Raw genomic sequence first — 18221 nt, 5'->3', positions numbered from 1 at the left:
TCACCCTCCCTAGCTCCATCTGCAACTTGGAAAGTCCCCCCCAAGTATCCACAAAGGGCCCTGGCAGCGGCTCCCCGCAACATCTGGGCATTTTGCGGCAGACGCCAGGGGGCAGCACGTGCTGCGGAGTCTCCAAGCCACAGAGCCCAGGGCACAGTTAGAGGCAGCATGAGCACTGAGGGCTTCACCCGGAGAGCCGTGAGCTACTTCACCCTGGCTGCTGTCTACAAGCCCCACACCTGACTCGGGGCCACTAGCCTTTCTCCCCACCCAAAAGCCCATGAGGAGTCCCACCTGCCTTCCTCCCAAGGGAGGGTATGACTCTGAGGCACCTGCGTCGGGTCTGAGATGCCACCCCCACACACACCAGATTCGAGTCCTCCTCAAGTCTAAGTCTTTTCCCTACTGAAAGCCATGTTATCCCCACTAGACACCCTATTGCTCCAGCTAAGGAAGGGAGTTCAGGTGCCGGCTTGGGAGAAGGGGAATAAAATCCCAGCACAGGCTGGTGGACTGGATGAGATGACACACAGAGGGTGGATGGTTGAGGTGCGGGCGGTGGGGACTGGTGCTCTCCGGGAAGCGCACAAGCCTTTGCGTCTCCCCGAGTCTTTGTTCTGTGCCTGCTCTCCCTGCAGGCTTGGGAAACAGGTTTCAAATTCCCATGAGATTTAGCCCAAGCAGGCAGTGCTTCCACCAGAGACTTCTCCAGCTGCCATCAGCTCTGAGTCTGCACCTTAGCTGGAGTTTCATTGAGGCTCAAAAGGATGGGAACCTGGCCAGTCGTCCGACCCAGGGATGCCTACAGGTGCTCACTGTCTGCTGCCTGCCGCTCGCAGCAGCATCCTTAGTGCCCTGCGCCACACGGACAGTGGGTGGGGGGCAGATCGAGTGCGACTGGCGAAGGGGAAAAACTCCCAGCCGAGTCCCCTGCCTCTGGAGGATGGAAGGACGTGACCGCGCTGTGCACAGCTACCTTGGGAGCACCTAAAAAGCAATTTTTCTGCTCATCCTCGAACCCTGCTTATGCCCCACCCCATTTTACCAGTGCCATGCCCACTGGCATTCCAGGGTATCAATTAATTGCTAAGTGTCCCTCTAGTGAAGCCCCACCCACTCCCCACCTCCTCCACAGGGTCCTCACCTCCTGGCTAGCAGGGAGTGCTTCCGGCTGTGCCAACACCCATGGATGCCTTTCTGCTGGGGTGGGGCGGGCAGACCTCCACCCCCGATGCACCGTACTCTCATGTGGGCACCTGCCACGGCAGCCACCCCAGAGGCCCCAGCACTACCAAGTTGGCACGAAGCTCACCAAGTTTGGAGGGGCTCGGGGAAAGCAGTGGCGGGGACGAGGAGGTGAGGGCAAAACTGTAATTTCAGTTGGCATTTGAGCAGGTGCCGTGCCCAGTGGTGGAAAGGCTCTCCCACTTCTAGGGGCCCCGTGATCATGCACTCTCTAAAAGCACCCCTTCATCGTCTCTCCAGCCTCAGCCTCATCTGCCTCCCCCTCCACATCGACCCGGCTGGAGGGTCTGGGCACCACAGCCAGAGCACCCCCTGCTTTGGCGGCGACTGCTCATGTTGGCCCAGCCAGCAGACCACCCTCCAGGCAGTTTCGGCAGAGAGCCTTGGGCACCAGTGACTCTCCGGTCCTCTTCGTCCACCATCCGGGAGCTGCGGGGACCACGCAGCGACTAGAGCACAGGTAACCGGGCTCCCCTCCCTCGGCTGTGCCCTCTGAGTGTGCGTGAGCAAAGCTGCATTTGGGGTGTTCAGGCCCAGGTGGGCTGGGGGCTTGGAACCGCTGCCAAGATCCTGGATTCTGAAAGAGGGGAAGAATCTCCGTGGCCGCAGGGCCCAGGCAAGCTTCCCAAGAATGGCCTCAACTTTGGAGGGGACAGGAAAGACAGTTGGGGAGGGGATTCCTCTATAGGGCTACACAAAGCCACAGGGGCTTTTGCAAGGAGAATAGGTTTTCCTGTCCTAATCCAGCAGGCAAACGGGGAGGGGCAGGGAGGCAGGGAGGGCCGCTCTTCCCAGCAGGAGTGCACAGCTGTTTTTGCACACGTAAAGGGAAGGGTTTTTCTGTGTGAAAGTTTCCTCTTGCTGCACGACGCACCCCCCACCCCAATCCCAAAGACAAACAGGAGACTGTGCAGAGGGGCCTGAGGCTCCAGAGCAGGTATATATAATATATAGATAACATATATACACACATACACAGCATTTTAAAAGCTAAGCTTCCCTCTCTCCCTGCTCCTCCTGACCAGCAGCAAGAAATTGGAAAGGAGAGTGAGGAGGAGGACCATGAGGTACAATGTGCTTGACGTCCCCAGCAGGGTCTCAAAAAGTAGGGCTTCCCTCCTGCTGACAGCGCGCCTGGCTCTCCCGCCAGCCACGCTCCAAGAAGAGCTGGGGCACAGCAGCTCCGCCGGGACTACATGCATCTTGCATGAAGTTTCTTTCGCACCCTGGACCCCAGACTCCTCCACCCACCCAGGGTGGTGTTTGTGGGGAGGGGCTCATTTCCCAAAGGAGCCAGCTGCACCCCACTCGACAGCCTTCTCAGTCCTGGGCTGCCTATCCTGTGGGGTTTGCAGGGGGCCCTCCCTGCTCCCACACAAGGGCGAGCGTCGGGAGGTGGAGGGACAGACTTTCATATTTCGTGCTGTGCCCCTTCAAGGCAGGCCACCGTGTGCACCTCATGGCCACCCAGCAGGAGGGTCTCCTGCCCCTCCAGCAGCTGTCTCAGCCCTGGCTGCTGAGAAGCCCTTTCTGGGTGAACTTCTTGACACTCTCTCCCTTGTGCTTTGAGACAGGGAGAGCCAGGAGCAGAGAGGCAGGGGGGGAGGACGTGCTCAGGCCCTGGCCAGGAGACCCGCAGGCAGCCTGGGGAGGGAGAGGGGACCAGGGCGCTGGCTCGGGTGGGGGGCTGTTTGGTTTTGACAGGGAGCATCTCAGGAACACCTTTTTGGTTTTCTCCAGGGGCCGAAGAATCACTGCTGAGCTTGTGTGGGAGGAGGTAGACTCCAGCCCCTGGCCCCAGAGCCCTTCGTCCCCTGTGGCGCAGCCCCCTGGGCAGCCCGCCCCCCAGCCTGAGCCCCAGCAGGCCAGAGCGGCCAGAGACCCCAGTCCCGAGGTGAGCTGCTGTGGCCTGTGGCTCAGGGGACCCCAACGCTCTCAGAACTGAGGCCAGCAGACAGTCCCAGCCACAGCCACAGCCGGAGAGGTGAGTGTCTGGGGCACCCCGGGGCAGGGCAGAAGTGTCACTGGTGCGGTTCTGGGCCAGGCTCTGGGCAGGGGTTTCAGGCACAGGCGGATGTGGGCCTCCCAAGCACAGATTTGTATTCAGAGTCACGCGTGGGCTCCAGGGTCTTCTCGCTGGAGGGCTCAGGTGCGGGCAGAGCGGGTTCCCTGCGGTCTCTGCAGCATCGAGGGCCTTGCAGGGGAGCTCCTGGGCGAGGAAGAGGGCAGAGGAGGGCAGGGACAGAGGGAGGGGCCGGGGCCACCATGAGGAGGACAGGGTTTGAGGAGGGGTAGGCAGGGAGAAGGCGCAGAGGAAGAAACACATCAGGCAGGGGCAGTCTGGAGACAGGAAAGTTGGGGTCCCCTGAAGGGCCTGGGCCCAGTTCTCCCTGCCCCACTGCTGGCTATGAGGCCTCTTGCCAGTGGCTTGACCTCTCTGTGTCTGTCCCATTTGTCAAAGTGGGCGACAGTCTCAGGCCTCCTGGCCCTGCGGGGGCTGTGAGGCCCAAATGAAGCACTGCCCAAAGAGGCATTCTGTGCACCGGGGCCTTGCAAGTGCCGCTGTCAGGATCCCATTGTGTTCAGCGACCCGGGCTTCCTGTGCACCGGTGGGGGTGGGGGGCTAGAAAGGCCCAGCCGGACGCCCCGACTCCCCTGACTCAGCTGCAGCAGCTCGGTGGCGGTGGCTGCACCAGTTGACTAGTCAGGTACTGGGGTCGGGGGCGGCTCTGGGACTTGGGGAGTATGGGAGGAAGGGTGAGCGTCCTCGTCCTTGTACCTGACCCGGGAGGGAGGCCTCCCTGTAGGGCCTGCAGGGAGGGACCCAGCAGGCTGTGTCTTCCGGGCGGGTTTGCCCTGGTCTCACACAGAGGCCAAGAATATTCTTTTAAAGGTGTCTTTAGTTCAGACACCAAATCAAACAGTAACACGGTGGTGAGTGCGCCGGCCCTCCCGGCACTCCCCGCTGACCCTCGCCCAGTACTCACCGGCTGGCTTGGGGGGCTTGCTCAGCCCTCGGCTGTGTTGTGCGGTGTTGCTGGCAGTTCCGCTGGGTGGTCAGTCCCTGGCTGATGCCCGGTGGGCGCGTTGTCCTTCCCCAGTCCCGAGTACAGTGCCCTGCAGAGTGAGGGAGGGGTGCTCAGGGGACCCTTGGAGAATGGAGCTGGGTTTGTAAAATGCTGGGCTTGGTCCCAGGGAGGGGGGAGCGGCCAGCTCAGAGCCAGAGCCGGGAAACCGGGACGAGAAAGGCCCAGGCAGAGCGGGAGTGGGGAGCCCCGGGCGCAGGAGGAGCTTGCTCCGCGGGGTGAGTGGGAATTCTGAGGGGACGTTTATTCTCTTTGGAGTTTGGGTCTGCACATCCAGAAAGAAGACTGGTGCTGTCGAAGTGCCTGGTCAGGGGTGGGGGAGGATGCCACTTGGGGCTGAAGTTCCTGCCAGCCAAGCTCTGGGCTGGAGGAGGGCTCCCCCCTGTGCAGCATCCTCGGGCTGCTGGCAGGACCCTTCCTACCTTGGGGGTCCAGGAACAGAGGGGAAGGAGTGGGCCTTGGGGGCAGAGCCCGCTGCTAGACCTGGCTGGGGGCGCAGCCAGCATAATTTTTGAGCCCCAGGGTGACCCGGATCTGCTCCGGCCTCTGGGCTGCGCTGGCCACACTTTTGACTAAATAAGGAGAGGGCTCAGGGGGCAGCTCCGGTGGGGAGGGGACCATGTGCAGCCCCCACCCTGCCGTGGGCACCCCAAGGTTTCCTCAGCTTTCTCCATACCTTGCCAAGTCCAGGCATGTGTCTCCAAGCATGGGTCGTGACTCCTCCAGGGCAGGCACCTCTGGAACAGAAAGGGGGGGCCAAATGGGTCACTGGTGTGATTGCCCCCGGGTACCCCCCAGGAAGCACACAGCTCTCCTCAGTGCCCCACCCATCCCATCCTGGCCTGCAGAGAGGGTGGAGGATGCAGAGCGGGACAAGGGGAACCTGGGCTTTGTCCATGACAGAGATTTGAAATCTGCTCCGGTCACGCAGGGCCAGCCTGCAGGCAGGCGCTTACTAAATGCTCCTCACCCCCAAATTTGCAAGTCGCCCTGGAGTGGGGAATATCAACAGGCCTGCGGTTTCTGCCGAGCCTCGCTCCCTCTATAGGCTAACTCAGAGGCCAGAAAGCCGGACGCAGGAGCCTGCGGAAGGCTGGTGGAAAGGGGAGGGGGCCGTGCCGGGTGGGGGGAGACAGCCAGATGTTCTTGGAATGGGACACGGGGTGATGGATGCGGACTGGAATTTGAAGGGGACATTCCCCACGTGCCTTGTGCTCTGGGTGGAAAATGGGCTGTTTTTCATGGGTGGGGGTCTCCCTGTCCTGCCAAGCTAATGCAAAGGAGATGCCTCCCCGCTGCCCAGCTCCCGCACCTGTCCAGTGGCATTAACCCCTGCCTCCCCAGGGTGTCAGGCTTTGAGATCACCCCCTTCTAGCTAGTGTCCCTCTAAGGGGTGACATGGGGATGAGCAAAGCTCACTGTACTTGCCCCAGAGTCCCCACCATTATGCAGTGCCCCTCTCTGGCAGCCCCCACCTCTATGACCACCTGGGGCTATTGTCCCCCCACCCCCAACATTGCCCAGTGCCAAGGGGGTGACCTTGTTTCGCCAACAGTGCTGTGCGCGCTTGTGTGTGGGTTCAATGTTTGCCTTTGAGGAAGTGAACTTTCCCCAGCCCCGGGGGAGAGGCTTTTTGCAAAAATTGTCTTTGAGAAAACGAAAGGAGACCCCGGCCCCTCAGGGGAGCGCAGTCCTGCACCCCTATCTGTCCCCCCATTTTTCTCCTTTGCTTCCCCGCTTCCTCTCCTCTTTCCGGTTACCCAAACAAAATTGGTTTCACTGTTGCTTGGGGCTGGCGAAAGCCGCGAACAGCGCGCGCGGAGCGCCCGGGCAGGCGAGGGTGGCCGCCTGGGGTGCCCCGGGGCCCCCAAGTCAAGGCAGGGATGAGCCTGCCCCCGGCGGCGGCTCGGCCTCGGCTTCGCCTAGGCTCGCAGCGCGGAAGCGCGTGGGGCGCAGCGGCGACGGGGAGCCCGCGGGCCTTGGCGGCGGCGGTGGCCGAGCAGGGGGCCGAAGCCCCGGGAGCGCCCGGGGAGCCGCGCCCGGCGGTTCCCTCTCGGCCCTCGGGGTGCTGCCTTCACCCAGGCGCCGCTAGGCTCAGGCCGCCGCCGCGGAAGCGCTGTGCGTGGGGAGAAGGCGAAAGAACGAGAAGCGAGTGTCCCGGCCGTGCGCGCCAGGGCGCCGGCCGCCCGCCCGCGCTGCCCGCCGAGCTCCCCGGGGAGCGCGCCGCCGCCCCGCGCGGTCCGGACGGGTGGCCGGGCAGCCGCTACTCCCCGGCGGCCGAGCCTGGTCTCGCAAGTGCAGCCCTTGCTCTCTGGGATCCCAGTGGCTACTTCCCTGCTCCCCCAAACTTATTTGGGGGACCTCACTTATTCGGGGATCCTGCAAATTTAAGCGCGGCTTCTCAGGTCCTCCGGCACGGTCGCGCTCTGCAGGTCGGGGAGCTTCCGTGGACAGTGGTTTCCGGGGACTCAAATCGCATCCAGCCCTCACGGGCACCCCCAGATTTACACTGTGTGTCCTGGGTCCCCAGATTTGTTTTCTCCAGGGCTCTGAGCAGTTTCAGGTAACCCCTGCAGGTCCCACAGACTCACACACCACTCACCCGGCCGCCCTGAAACTCACACAGAAACCCCGCAGCCCTGCAGCCCGCCACCAGTTTGGTTCCGCAGGACGCACACGGCGCTTTTCTCGTGCTCAGGCTCTTCCCAAAATAAGCAGACTCTTCCCGCGTCCACGCAACTTTTAATAAACCGCAGGGTCTCTCAAACTCACTGTCCTTGTTCTGATTCCCCGAACCTTCCTCTGGCTCTGGGACACTTCCACACCTTGGGACACTGTCTGCTGAGTTCCACAAATCTAATGGCACCAACCTGGGTTTCCTAATTTTGCACGTGGAACCCCAAGTCCCCGCACACTGAGCGATTTTCCTGGAACCCTCAAAGTTTGAACCTTGTCTCCTCCACCTCCCCCTAAATTCAGGCATTACACCCACAGCACACCGACTCCGTTTCCAAGTCATAAACGATCTGCACGCTTATTGCCTGGGTTCCGTTGAATTATTTTTCAATGATCCCCAAAAACTCATCGAGAATTTTATTTATTTATTTATTTATTTATTTAGGCGAGCCACAAAGATGTGGGGTGTTCACTTCTGTGGCCCTACAAGCTCCAGACCACTGATCTATCTACCCCTGCTTTAAGATTTAAACACTGTCCCCAGCCCCCACAAGCACATTCAGCAATTACCTGGGATGTGCTCAAGTGTGACCCAGGGTCTTCTAAACTCCCCCCAAATCACCACCACCTCCAGGCCCCTCTGGGTCACACCGAGCACAAAATTAACCCCTAGGCAGAGTCTACTTTTTGTTAAACCGGGCTTTTTTTTTTTTTTTTTTTTTTAAGTGTCCCAAACATGCTGAGCATTTTCTCTGCACCACAACACTTTGAATATGAAAAACTCCCTGGGTCCCACTAGCTTACTGACAACAATCCTGCATTTTAAAAACTCAGACACTGATTCCAAATCCCAAACCCCACGATCACACTGGACTCTTTTCCTGACCCCCACATTGGGATATGCCGGACTCCCTGGAGTATGAGGCCTTGGCACATTCAGTATGACATTTGGGTCACAGAAAGGGGCTGATTTCTCGGGCTCCAAAGCGACCCATGCACCCACGGAGTCACCCCAAACGTAAGCAAACACGGACACGCTGCATACTCCCTGTAGATCACAAAATTTGGGAGTAGATTCTCCAGGCCCTAAAACCTCAGAACTCATAATCCCTTCCCCCCAAATTTAGATATTGACTCCCAAGTCCTCCAAGACCCTGAGCAGCTTCACCCATCCTTAGATTCAACAGTTATTTTTCTGGGGCCCCCAGATTGAGGTATTGTCTCCCAGCCCTCCAGAACAAATTGAGATTATTTTTCTTCACAAAACGATTGAGTTTTTTTGAACATTGATTTATGAGTCTCCCGACTTTACGACCCCCGTCCTGAGTCCTCCTGCCTTTGGGCAACGTTCCATGGCTCCCCCAAAGCACATGGAAAATGTGCCTAGGTTCCAGGAATCCCAGGCATTAAAGGCCCGTGTCCTACAAGTTTCTGAGCTACTTAACCCGGTTTCCTGAAATTTAGATATCAGTCTCCTTTGGGTAATTTTCTTGGGTCCCCAAAACTTGAAATGTGTTTTACGGAGCTTCCCCAAATGCAGACATTGTCCAGAAAAATATATAAAATCTTTTTTGTTTATAAGCAATAAATTAATTTAAATCTACTTAAAAAATAAAATACAAAAGGGCATTGATTTTCTGCATTGACTAAATGTACTTATCACGCTCTGGGTTCCCCCAGATTTAGACAGTGCTTCTTGAGTCTCTAAAGGACATTAATTTTTCCCCCTGAAACCACAGTAATCACGGAGGTCACTTTTGTCTAGTGCTGCAAGTGTCCAGGCCACTAACTTGCATTCTTAAAATGTGAAGTTAATCCCTACTTCCCCCAACACACTAATAATTTGCCTGTATCCCCAAAATGTGCCCATTGCTTTCCTCTCCCCATTTAAGGTAATGTGCCTTTTAGGTCCCCCCAAATTTCATATGGAGAATTTTGATTCAACCAAAAAAATATACCCCTCCATAAATTGGTCTGGGATTGGTGGGTCCCCCAAGGCTGCTGACCAAGATGCTGGCTTCCCCTCTGTTTTGGACACAGATGTCTCTTACCCCAATTGCATGGAGCAATTTCCCTCATCCCCCCAAACTTGGGCTCTATTTTTCTAGACTCTCAAATTTAGTCATTAATCACAGTCCCCACATTAACAGAGTCTCCCCTGGGTCCCCCTACTTCGGGACACCCATTTTCTCTGCGCAAATAAGACAGAGCTTTGGCTTGCGTTCCCCCCACATTTGGGCATTGTTCCCGCCGCCGCCGGCCCGTGCCTGTTTCCCCAATCCCGCGCACCGCGAGTTCTGGTTTCAGGCCTCTCTACGTCTCCTAAGAAGCCCCCCGAGCTACTCGAACTTTGGAAATTTCTGTGTTCCCCAAACACACTTGGGCCGGCCGTGCGTCTCGAAGACGTGGGCAGTGCTTCTCCCGTGTCCAGGAAAACGACTGGGCATTGCCCCCAGTTTCCCCCAAATTTGGGCATTGTCCCCGGGTCTTCCAACGCACTGGGCGTTGCCTCGGACACTGGGGACAGCCCCCGGGGTCTCGCTCACCTCCAGCAGCGTTCGCCGCCGCCACAGAGCGCTCCTCGATCGCCTTGGCTCCTCGTGCGCCGCAGACACGGCCTCCAGCCTCGCGGTGAGCTCCCCGCGGTGCCGGTCCCCGCGGCCTCTGCGGGCCCAGCCCGGCTCCTGACCCGCACCCGCCGCTGTCCCGCCCGGGCTGGCGCTCCTCTGGGGCCTCCCCCGGGAGGCCGACGCGGGGCCCGGGAGCCGGCTGCGGGTTTTGCGGCTCGGCGGCCACGCTCGCTCCGGCTTTAGCGGCCAGAAACCGGCGCCACTTTCCTTTGCTCTTTGCAAAGACCACATTTGTGGGGAAAGCGGCTTGACGGCCCCGACACAGAGCGAGCAGGGCGCCGAGTTGGAGGGACGCTAGGAAAGGCGCTCCCTGCCCGGGCGGCCGGGCGCCTCCAGCCCGCAGGCCCAGGGCTCAGGGAGGCGCGCGCCGAGCGGGGGCGAAGTGATTGATGGCGGAGTGAGGGGGGCGAGGGGACGCGGGTTTCCGCCAGGGCCCCTTCCCCTCGCGAGGCGCGGCGGCCTGGGACCGGGCAGGCGGGGTGCGGGGTCTTGTGCATGGTTGGACTTGGTAAAAATCGCAACGCCTTTTTACATCGTCCAAACTCTCCAGGAGATGGTGTCCCCAGACCCCCAAGTTATCCTGGTGGTCCCCGGGACTGAACCCGCGTCTACGCAAGTCCAACGCACTGAGGACGGGGGAACCATTATCCGGATATTTTGGGTGGTCCCCAAAGGCGAGCTGCTTAGACGCACCCCGGTGAGCTCGGTCACGCAGGTAGGATTTGAGCTGTTTTCCGCCCTGAGCCTTTCTCCCTGGCGGCCACAGCCTCGGCAGGCTCCGAGCCAGGCCCAGGGTTCGGCCCGGCCCAGCCGACCTTCCCCGCGTCCGCACCTGGCTGCCGCCGCGGTGCTCTGGGGCTCGGCGCGGCACCTGGGGGCGCTCGGGATCCGGCTGCCGCTCGAGGCGCCGCGCGGCCGGTTCCTCCTGCTCGGGCAGGTGGCGGCTGTGCGCCCACCCGAGCCCAGGGACCCTCTCCCCCGCAGCTCCCAGCGGGGTCCGCGACCCAGACCAGCCACCTGCGCCCGCACTGCAGCGGGGCGCCCCTGCCGTGTAGTCCCCGGGGGGCGCTGGGAGCCCAGCCGCCGGAGCCTGGCAGGCCGCCTGCTCCTGCCAGCACGGTGCCCCGCGTGCACGAACCCAGGGCGCCCTGGCACCCCGGAAACCTGAGATGGGGCCCCGAATTCTTTAGAACGGGGATTCAGCACTCTGTTCGCACTCCGCCGCTCCCTGCCCCCCACCCAGCCTCCCCCCGCGCACCCCACGGCCCCCCTCCTACCGCCGCCCCCCGGGGCCCTGGGCCCCCGGCCCGCGTCCCCCTGGCTCGAGTTGCGGGGGCGGGCCGGGGGCGGGGCGAGGGCCCCGCGGGCGCCCATTGGCGCGGGCGCAAGGCCAGCGGGGCCCGAGCGGGCGCCCGGCCGCGGGGTGGCGCGGCTATAAGAGCCGGGCGTTGGCGCCCGCAGTTCGCCTGCTCTCCGGCGGAGCTGCGTGAGGCCAGGCCGGCCCCCGGCCCCCCCTTCCGGCCGCCCCCGCCTCCTGGCCCACGCCCGCCCGCGCTCGGCCCGCCAGCGCCTCCACCCGGGCTGGCGGCCCACGCCGACGCCGTCCGTCGCCTCGCTGCTGACTCCCGTCCCGGGCGCCGTCGGCGGGCCGCGCTCCGCCGGGCCTGCGGATCCCCCGCCGCCTCCTCGTCGTCTACCTCATCCCCGTCCCCGCTTCGCCGGGGGAGGCGGTCCCCCCCGCAGGCAGTCCGGCTCGCAGGCCGCCGGCGTTGTCATCCCCCGCGCTCCCCCCAGCCCTCCCCCGGCGCGCAGCCTCGGCCGCTCCCCTCCGCGCTGCATCCCGAGCGGCCCCGGCGGCGCCACCGCCTGCCCCCCCCAGGCCCGGGCTCGCGACGGCCGAGGGCTCCGTCGGCCCAAACCGAGCTGGGCGCCCGCGGCCGGGGAGACGCCTCCACTCCGCCCCCGTCAGCACCTCCCCCGGCCCCCGACGTTGCGCCCTTCCCTGGCTTCTCTGTGCGCCCCAGCCCCTCTCCGCATCTGGCCCCGGCCCCGTCTCTTCTCCCGCCACCTTCCCTGCGCTCCCTCCCGTCCCCCCCGGCTCCTGGCCTCCGACTCCCGCCCCCTCCACGCCCGCCCTCTCGCCTTCGCCGTACCAAAGTGGATTAATTATACGCTTTCTGTTTCTCTCTCCACTGTTCTCTCCCGCTGTGAGCCTGCCCGCCCCTCGCTGTCCTCTCTCCCTCTCTGACCCTCTCTTTGGCCCCCCCCCGTTTCACGTTCACTCTGTCTCTCCCACTGTCCTGCCCCTCTGTCCTTGATACAACAGCTGACCTCATTCCACGACACCCTTTCCCCCCCGAAAGTACAACATCTGGCCCGCCCCAGCCCGAAGACAGCCCGTCCTCCCCGAACGATCAGACAAATCCCACCCCCCCAAAAAAGCCATCCCCCCGTTCTGCCCCGTCGCACATTCGGCCCCCGCGACCCGGCCAGAGCGGCGCTGGCAGAGGAGTGCCCGGCAGGAGGGCCCACGCCCGCTGTTCGGTTTGCGAAACGCAGCAGGGAGGTGGGCGGCAGCGTCGCCGGCTTCCAGGTAAGCGGCGCCCGGCCCTGGGGCTCGGCGTGGGCCGGCTGAGCCCGGGGAGGGTGGGAGGTTCGGGTCCCGCTCCCCGTGGCGAGCCCCGCTCTCGCCCTCGCACCGCGGAGTTTGGGGGGCGGGGGCGCCGGGACGCGCCGAGGGAGGTGTGAGCTGTCTGCGAGGCAACAACTTCCTGGTCGGGTTGCGGGCGCAGGGGTGTCGCGGGAAGTGTGCGATCTGTGCCTGGCGGGCGTCCCCGGGCGCCGGGGAGTGTGGGGGGCAGAGCCCGAGAAGCCCACCCTGGTATGTTGACTCGCTGCCAGCGAGACTGAGGGAAAGACTGGGTGGGCGGGGCCCGGATGGAGCGAGGGGGGCGCGCTGGCAAAGGAGTCGGGCCAGACGCCACATTTGCAGCATGTCCCCCACGTTCCCTTTCTGTCCCCAACGTTTTCGAGCAGGAATCCGGGGAGAGGGGCTGGAGTGAGGCTCGGAAGGGCAGGAGCGTGCGGGCCAGAGAGGCAGCCACCCCTGCCCGGTGGGCAGCATGGAAGTTTCCGTGCAGGGAGGTGGAGGGGAGACATCCCTCCCGTCGCCCTGTGCAGGGATGGGCTCGGGGGTGCAGAACCAGCCCCCCTGGGCACTTTGCTAAGGGATGGTCCAGAGCTAGTGGTGGGGGGTGCAGGAGAGGAGGGACTGGCTGGGAGGAGGGAGGGGGCGGGAGCAAAGGGGCGGGGGGAGTGGTCAGCCGGCGGAGGGGTGGGGGTAGGGTGGAGCCGGGGCTGGGAGGAGCCCGCTCAGACATAAAAGCGGAGGCACTGACCAGCCTGCAAACTGGACATCGCTTCTCCTGCGAGAGAAACGTCCAGCTCCCTCCTCCTCCTCCTCCTCCTTCTCCTCCTCCTCTTCAACCCCAGCAAGCCTCCTGTCCAGCTGCAGGTAACCAGGGCTGTCGAGCGAGGACCCGGCTGCCATCTCACTCCAGCCTGCGGCAGCCCAGGACACCCGCCAGCCTTGGCCAGGCCCTGTCGCCGGCCTGCGCCTTTCGCCTGCCTCGCGCCGGCCTCCTCCTGGGTCTCTGGCTTCCTCACCTGCTCCTTCCTCTTCTGCTTCTCCCTCGTGCCCCTCTGTGTCCAGCTTCGGGGCTGCTCCTGGGCCCTCACCTGTCCTGCCCCTCCACGTGCCTCTCGTCCAGGCTCCGGCTTTCTGCCGCGCACTTGAGTGTGTTCTTGGACTTGGGAAGGGGGTGGCAGGGGCGGTGGGGAGACTGGTTGGGGTCCAGTCAAGAGGTGACGGGGTGGTTTTCAGTCTTTCTGTGGAGCTGCCACTGCCCTAGAGAGAGGACAAGCGAGACTGTGTTTCTTTCTCATCCCCTACTCCGTCGCTCACATGATTTATTGCATCAAAAACTCCCCTGGGCCTGCCTGGGAAGGCTGGGGCTGCCCGCCTGGAGGGCTCCACCTTCTGCAGGGGCCAGGGCAGCTTGCTGTGTGGGTCCCCGGCTTCCCACCCTCAGGGAGCTGGTTAACCCTTGCCTCTGCAGCCCTGCGGCCACACCACCCACAGAGGGGGTGTGTCCTAAGATGTGCCTCCGCTTCCAGGGTGGACCTGGAGGGACCTGGTGTCCGGACTCCCAGGTGGCCTGAGCTGCTGTCTCTGGCTCCCACCAGTGGAGTTCGGTTCTCCAGATGGGGAGTGGTCAGGTGGTCACAGAGGGACTCTGAGGCCCTTGACCTTAGGTGGTGTGATTTGGGGCCCACAAAGGAGGCGTTTTGGCTTTGTCGTGTTTTGGGGTGCCCAGGGGAGACTGGAGGCGGAGGACTGGGTGACTCAGGAGAACAGGCTCCTGGGAGGAAGGGGGCATGAGTGCACTGGCCACTGGCTCCTTGGCCTGGGCTTTGCTCAGACTGGAAGGATGGAAGCTCCGCAAGGCCCACCAGCCCCGCCTGCTGCTCTGGAAGGGGGGGTCCTCCTGGACCCCCTTGCCCAGCTGGGGGGCGGGGGAGGAAGGAGGGCCGGTCCTCCTGCGCACATGTGCTCTGCAGTGAGGTGGGGCAATCTGCCCTCTTGGCTGGTGCGTGGAGGCCCGAGAGGTGGTGACATGCCCTTGGGCTGGCCCCATCTCCATGATGTCATAGGCCGGAGGCCAGGTCCACTGTCCAGCAAGGGCCCTGGCGCCCATGGGTGTGGCTGAGATCCTGCAATAGTGACGATGGGCATGGTCACCCCACGTTACTAGCACTTCTTGCAGCTCGGCCACCAAGCCCTTTCTGTGCACCATGAGCTGTTTCCCCCTTCCCGAAGTGACCCTGTGCCCTCGCCTCAACAGCTGACGTGTGTGTGTGTGTGTGTGTGTGTGTTATTTTGTAATTAAAATGCCGGCATTTATAAGAAAGCCATGCTTTAAAGTTTCAATTGCATTTTAACGTCAGAGACGGCTGGGCCCCGGCCCAGCACCAGGCTCACAGCGTGTCTCTCCTGCCCCCAGATACCAATGGGGGTCCCAGCGGGGAAGTCGATGCTGGTGCTTCTCACCTTCTTGGCCTTGGCCTCGTGCTGCATTGCTGCTTACCGCCCCAGTGAGACCCTGTGCGGCGGGGAGCTGGTGGACACCCTCCAGTTTGTCTGTGGGGACCGCGGCTTCTACTTCAGTAAGTAGCTCGGGGCTGGGGCTGGGGCTGGGGCTGGGGAGGGGCGTACACAGCAGGCGCTCAGTCAGTGTGGGATGGCTTCAGCAGACCTAGGTGAGACCTCCCTGGGTGACAGGTGAGGACGCCTAGCCTCGCCCGGGAGGACACTCCAAGGTGACTGGCCCAGCCTTTGCTCTGAGGCCTTGGCGTCCCAGTCGGCGTGGGCCTGGGCTCACCCTCGTGCCTGGTGTCCCTGCCACACGCACTCACAGCTCCTGCTGGGGGTGGCCGGAGGTGCCCCATTCCTCACATGAACTCCCAGGGGTCTCCGCTGGGGACGCCACAGCCTCGGGCAGGGCAGCGGGCACTGAGCAGCTGCCTTTCCTCCTGTACTTGGTGGGCGTTTTGACAGGGGCGTGTGTGCGCGGATGATAAGATTTAAAATCTGATGATCTAGATTTAAAATCAATAAAAATAAAAGCAAATGTGGTTGGTGGGTGTCAGGGCTGAGTGCACACGCGGGTGGCGGGGGACGGGGCAGGAGGAGAGGCCGGCTCTGCCAGCAGACTCAGCCCAGAGGAGGGGCGGGCATCCGGGGCCCCAGGGCTGCCATGTGGGGTGCCCACCTGCTGCCCCGAGAGTGCTCAGACTTCTTCGTGTTTCTCTCCTGATTTCCAGCCTAGGGGGCTGGCGGGTGGGCTCACTGCTCTCTGTCCTTCAGACTCACCCCCCAGAAGGGGGGCTGGGTGGGCACCTGGGTGGGGGCTCAGGGCAAGCTTGACACTTGGGGCCTGCTCCATGCCATCGGGAGTGGCGGCACTCCTCGCTGGCATGGGGTGCCCTGTCTTTCCCACCTGACACTTGCCGCGTGACATCCTCCACAGCCTCTACTTACCCACGCTGCCAAACTGAAGTGGGCTCACAGGATGCAAATGCATTTCGAAGCTTCTCTCTGAAAAGTGCACCTGCTGCTGATGCTTTTGAAGCCCTGCTGCCCTGGCCTCCCTCTGGCCTCCCTCTCACCTGCCCCATTTGGGGCAGGAAATGGCACTGCGGGGCTGGTGCCGCCACTCCTCGCTCAGGGAGAGGCCCCCCTGCACCACTGCCCCGAGAGGAGGGGCGGCCGAGCCCGCTCCTGGGACCCCATGCTGGGGTCCCTCTCCCTCCTCCCCTGATGGCGCCTGCCCTTTCCCGAGACTTTCTTCTTACAGCTGAGCCCTGCCGTGGGGGAGAGGGGGAAGACGGGAGGGAAGAAGGGAGTGGTTCCATCACCTCCTCACTCCTCTCCTCCCGTCTTCTCCTCTCCTGCCTGTTCCTCCCTCGTGCTCCCGGGGTGCGGCCCCTCCAGGCTCCTAGGTGGTGCCGGGTCAGAGCCCGAGTTCAGGGGCCACGCTTGCGTCCACCCAGTGGTCCCTTTCTGGGAGGCCTCTGAACTGGGCTCACACCCCAGAGTTCCCAAACCGCTGCCAATATGGGCCTCTGGTCCTGGTGGTGTCTGTCTGGCAGTGGGGCCAGGAGGCTCTGCCCACTTTAAATCTGAGGAAGGAGGCACCCGAGGCCAGGGGCCTAACGCATGCACCTCCCTCTCTCCTCACCTTCCTGGGGCACCTCTGCCTGCAGCTCTCACTTCCCTTCCCACCCCCGAAGGGTGGCCAGGCCTCCCTGGGGGACCTCCCCAGCCCAGCGGCCAGCGGTGCCCGGTGCTAAAGTCGCTCTGTGTATCCTGTGGCACTTCCAGGCAGGCCCGCAAGCCGCGTGAACCGCCGCAGCCGTGGCATCGTTGAGGAGTGCTGCTTCCGCAGCTGTGACCTGGCCCTCCTGGAGACCTACTGCGCCACCCCCGCCAAGTCCGAGAGGGACGTGTCGACCCCTCCGACCGTGCTTCCGGTGAGTGCCCCTCTCCAGACCCAGGAAGGGGTGTCTCCTCCAGCAGTGGGGGCTCCTAGCCAAGGGGCAGGGCGCAGCCAGCGTCCCAGCTGGCGGGGTAACTGGGAGGCCAGTCTCATGGTTGCTGCTGTCCCTCCCCACCACTGTGGACGTCAGCACAAGTTACTGACCAGTGGCACTGTGGTTGCAGGATGACAGGTGTGCCCAAGGTCTCCGTATCGGGTTGCCGAGAGGCCCATGCAGGAGGGTGGACGGCTCTGGTAGAGGCCCAAGGAGTGGCACCTGGTGACTGGCCCCTTCCCTCCTCAGGACAACTTCCCCAGATACCCCGTGGGCAAGTTCTTCCAATACGACACCTGGAAGCAGTCCAACCAGCGCCTGCGCAGGGGCCTGCCTGCCCTCCTGCGTGCCCGCCGGGGTCGCGTGCTCACCAAGGAGCTCGATGCGGTCAGGGAGGCCACGCACCCCCACGCCCTGCCCGCACTGCCCGCCCAAGACCCCGCCCACGGGGACGCCTCTCCGGAGATGCCCAGCAATCAGAAGTGAGCCAAAGCGTCGTCGTCCTGCAGCAAGTACCATCACCCTGTGACCTCCTGACCAGGGACATTTCCAGCAGGTTCCACCACTGAAATCTCTCTGTCCCACCTCCCCCTCGAGGGCTTCTCCCGAGCCCAGCCCCCGTGCCCCGCCTCCCCAGTCAGGCTGCCCTCCCAGGCCCCCTCCATCGGGCCAAGGGAACCACGGTAACATCTTCAAAACCATACAGAATTGATTGGCTTTAAACATCCTCCACAACCCCCCAACTTCTAAATTATCCCCAAATTACACATATACATCAAAAAATTGAAAACATAAAACCCTGAACTACACATACTCACGCACACATCCCAGCCCCCTTAAAACTAATTGGCTTTTTAAAACCACCAGAAAAGCTAATTAGCTTTAAAAAAAAAAACCTAAAAAATCAATTGGCTGAAAAAATACTAAAAATGAATTGGCTTGGAAACAATTGGCAAAATAAAGGAATTTGGCGCCCCCCCCCTTCCCCTTTGGACCTCGAGTTGGATTGGCCTGGACTCGGGTCCCTGCACCGGCAGAGAGAAAGGGATGGATTGCAGGTGGGCACGCCCTTGCTTGTGCGCTGTCTCCGTCTCAGGGAAACTCGCCACTGGGCGCTTTCGTGGTGAATTGACAACAGCAATGACCCAAACTCGTTCTTTGCTCGATTTCCCATCGCTAAAATTCGTCACGGAGCTAGTCGGAGGGACCTAGTGAGACCAAAGGTGAGGAAAATAGAATGTGAGGACCGGAATCCGTGCAAATAAAATTTAATTGGCACAACCCTGCACCCTAAAATCTTACATCTGAACCTCCACCCTCGAAAGCACACATTGCCACACCCTTCCCTGCAGCACACGCACACACAGGCACTCACACGCACACACTCACAGGCACACACACACACACACACACACACTCACACACATCCACC

At 62.2% G+C, this 18221-nt stretch overlaps 2 protein-coding genes across 6 annotated transcripts; one reads left to right on the top strand and one right to left on the bottom strand.

Annotated features, from left to right (window-relative positions):
• Positions 1–2280: 2280 nt before the first annotated feature.
• Positions 2281–10134, bottom strand: LOC123642179 (WAS/WASL-interacting protein family member 1-like). The gene is given in 9 exon segments (XM_045557081.1): positions 2281–3454; positions 3958–4024; positions 4357–4536; positions 4754–4903; positions 5008–5068; positions 9554–9680; positions 9682–9752; positions 9755–9988; positions 10098–10134. Coding segments are annotated over 9 exon segments (1725 nt in total). The 3' UTR covers positions 2281–2656.
• On the top strand, positions 3140–17560 carry IGF2 (insulin like growth factor 2). 5 transcript variants are annotated; one of them, XM_045558445.1, is made up of 4 exons: positions 3140–3229; positions 14701–14863; positions 16581–16729; positions 17039–17560. In XM_045558445.1, exons 2-4 carry the CDS (start codon positions 14707–14709, stop codon positions 17273–17275), a joined length of 543 nt encoding a protein of 180 aa, XP_045414401.1. In that variant the 5' UTR covers positions 3140–3229; positions 14701–14706; the 3' UTR covers positions 17276–17560. The 5 variants fall into 5 exon arrangements, with proteins under 5 accessions (XP_045414401.1, XP_045414404.1, XP_045414400.1 ...); XM_045558448.1 differs by lacking the exon at positions 3140–3229 and adding an exon at positions 10188–10352; XM_045558444.1 differs by lacking the exon at positions 3140–3229 and adding an exon at positions 11509–12230.
• Positions 17561–18221: the final 661 nt, after the last annotated feature.

This window comes from Lemur catta, chromosome 7, assembly GCF_020740605.2.
Source record: "Lemur catta isolate mLemCat1 chromosome 7, mLemCat1.pri, whole genome shotgun sequence".
Lineage (NCBI taxonomy): Eukaryota > Metazoa > Chordata > Mammalia > Primates > Lemuridae > Lemur > Lemur catta.
The sequence above is the reverse complement of the archived record's forward strand: the minus strand, read 5'-3'. Positions and strand labels throughout refer to the sequence as shown.

Bases quoted from the DNA above. Each gene is read 5' to 3' on its own strand.
- IGF2 (XM_045558448.1), top strand. From the start codon at position 10,191: ATGGTGTCCCCAGACCCCCAAGTTATCCTGGTGGTCCCCGGGACTGAA. The intron at 10,353-14,700 runs GTAGGATTTGAG...TCCTGCCCCCAG, and splicing joins CGGTGAGCTCGGTCACGCAG to ATACCAATGGGGGTCCCAGC. The intron at 14,864-16,580 runs GTAAGTAGCTCG...TGGCACTTCCAG, and splicing joins GGACCGCGGCTTCTACTTCA to GCAGGCCCGCAAGCCGCGTG.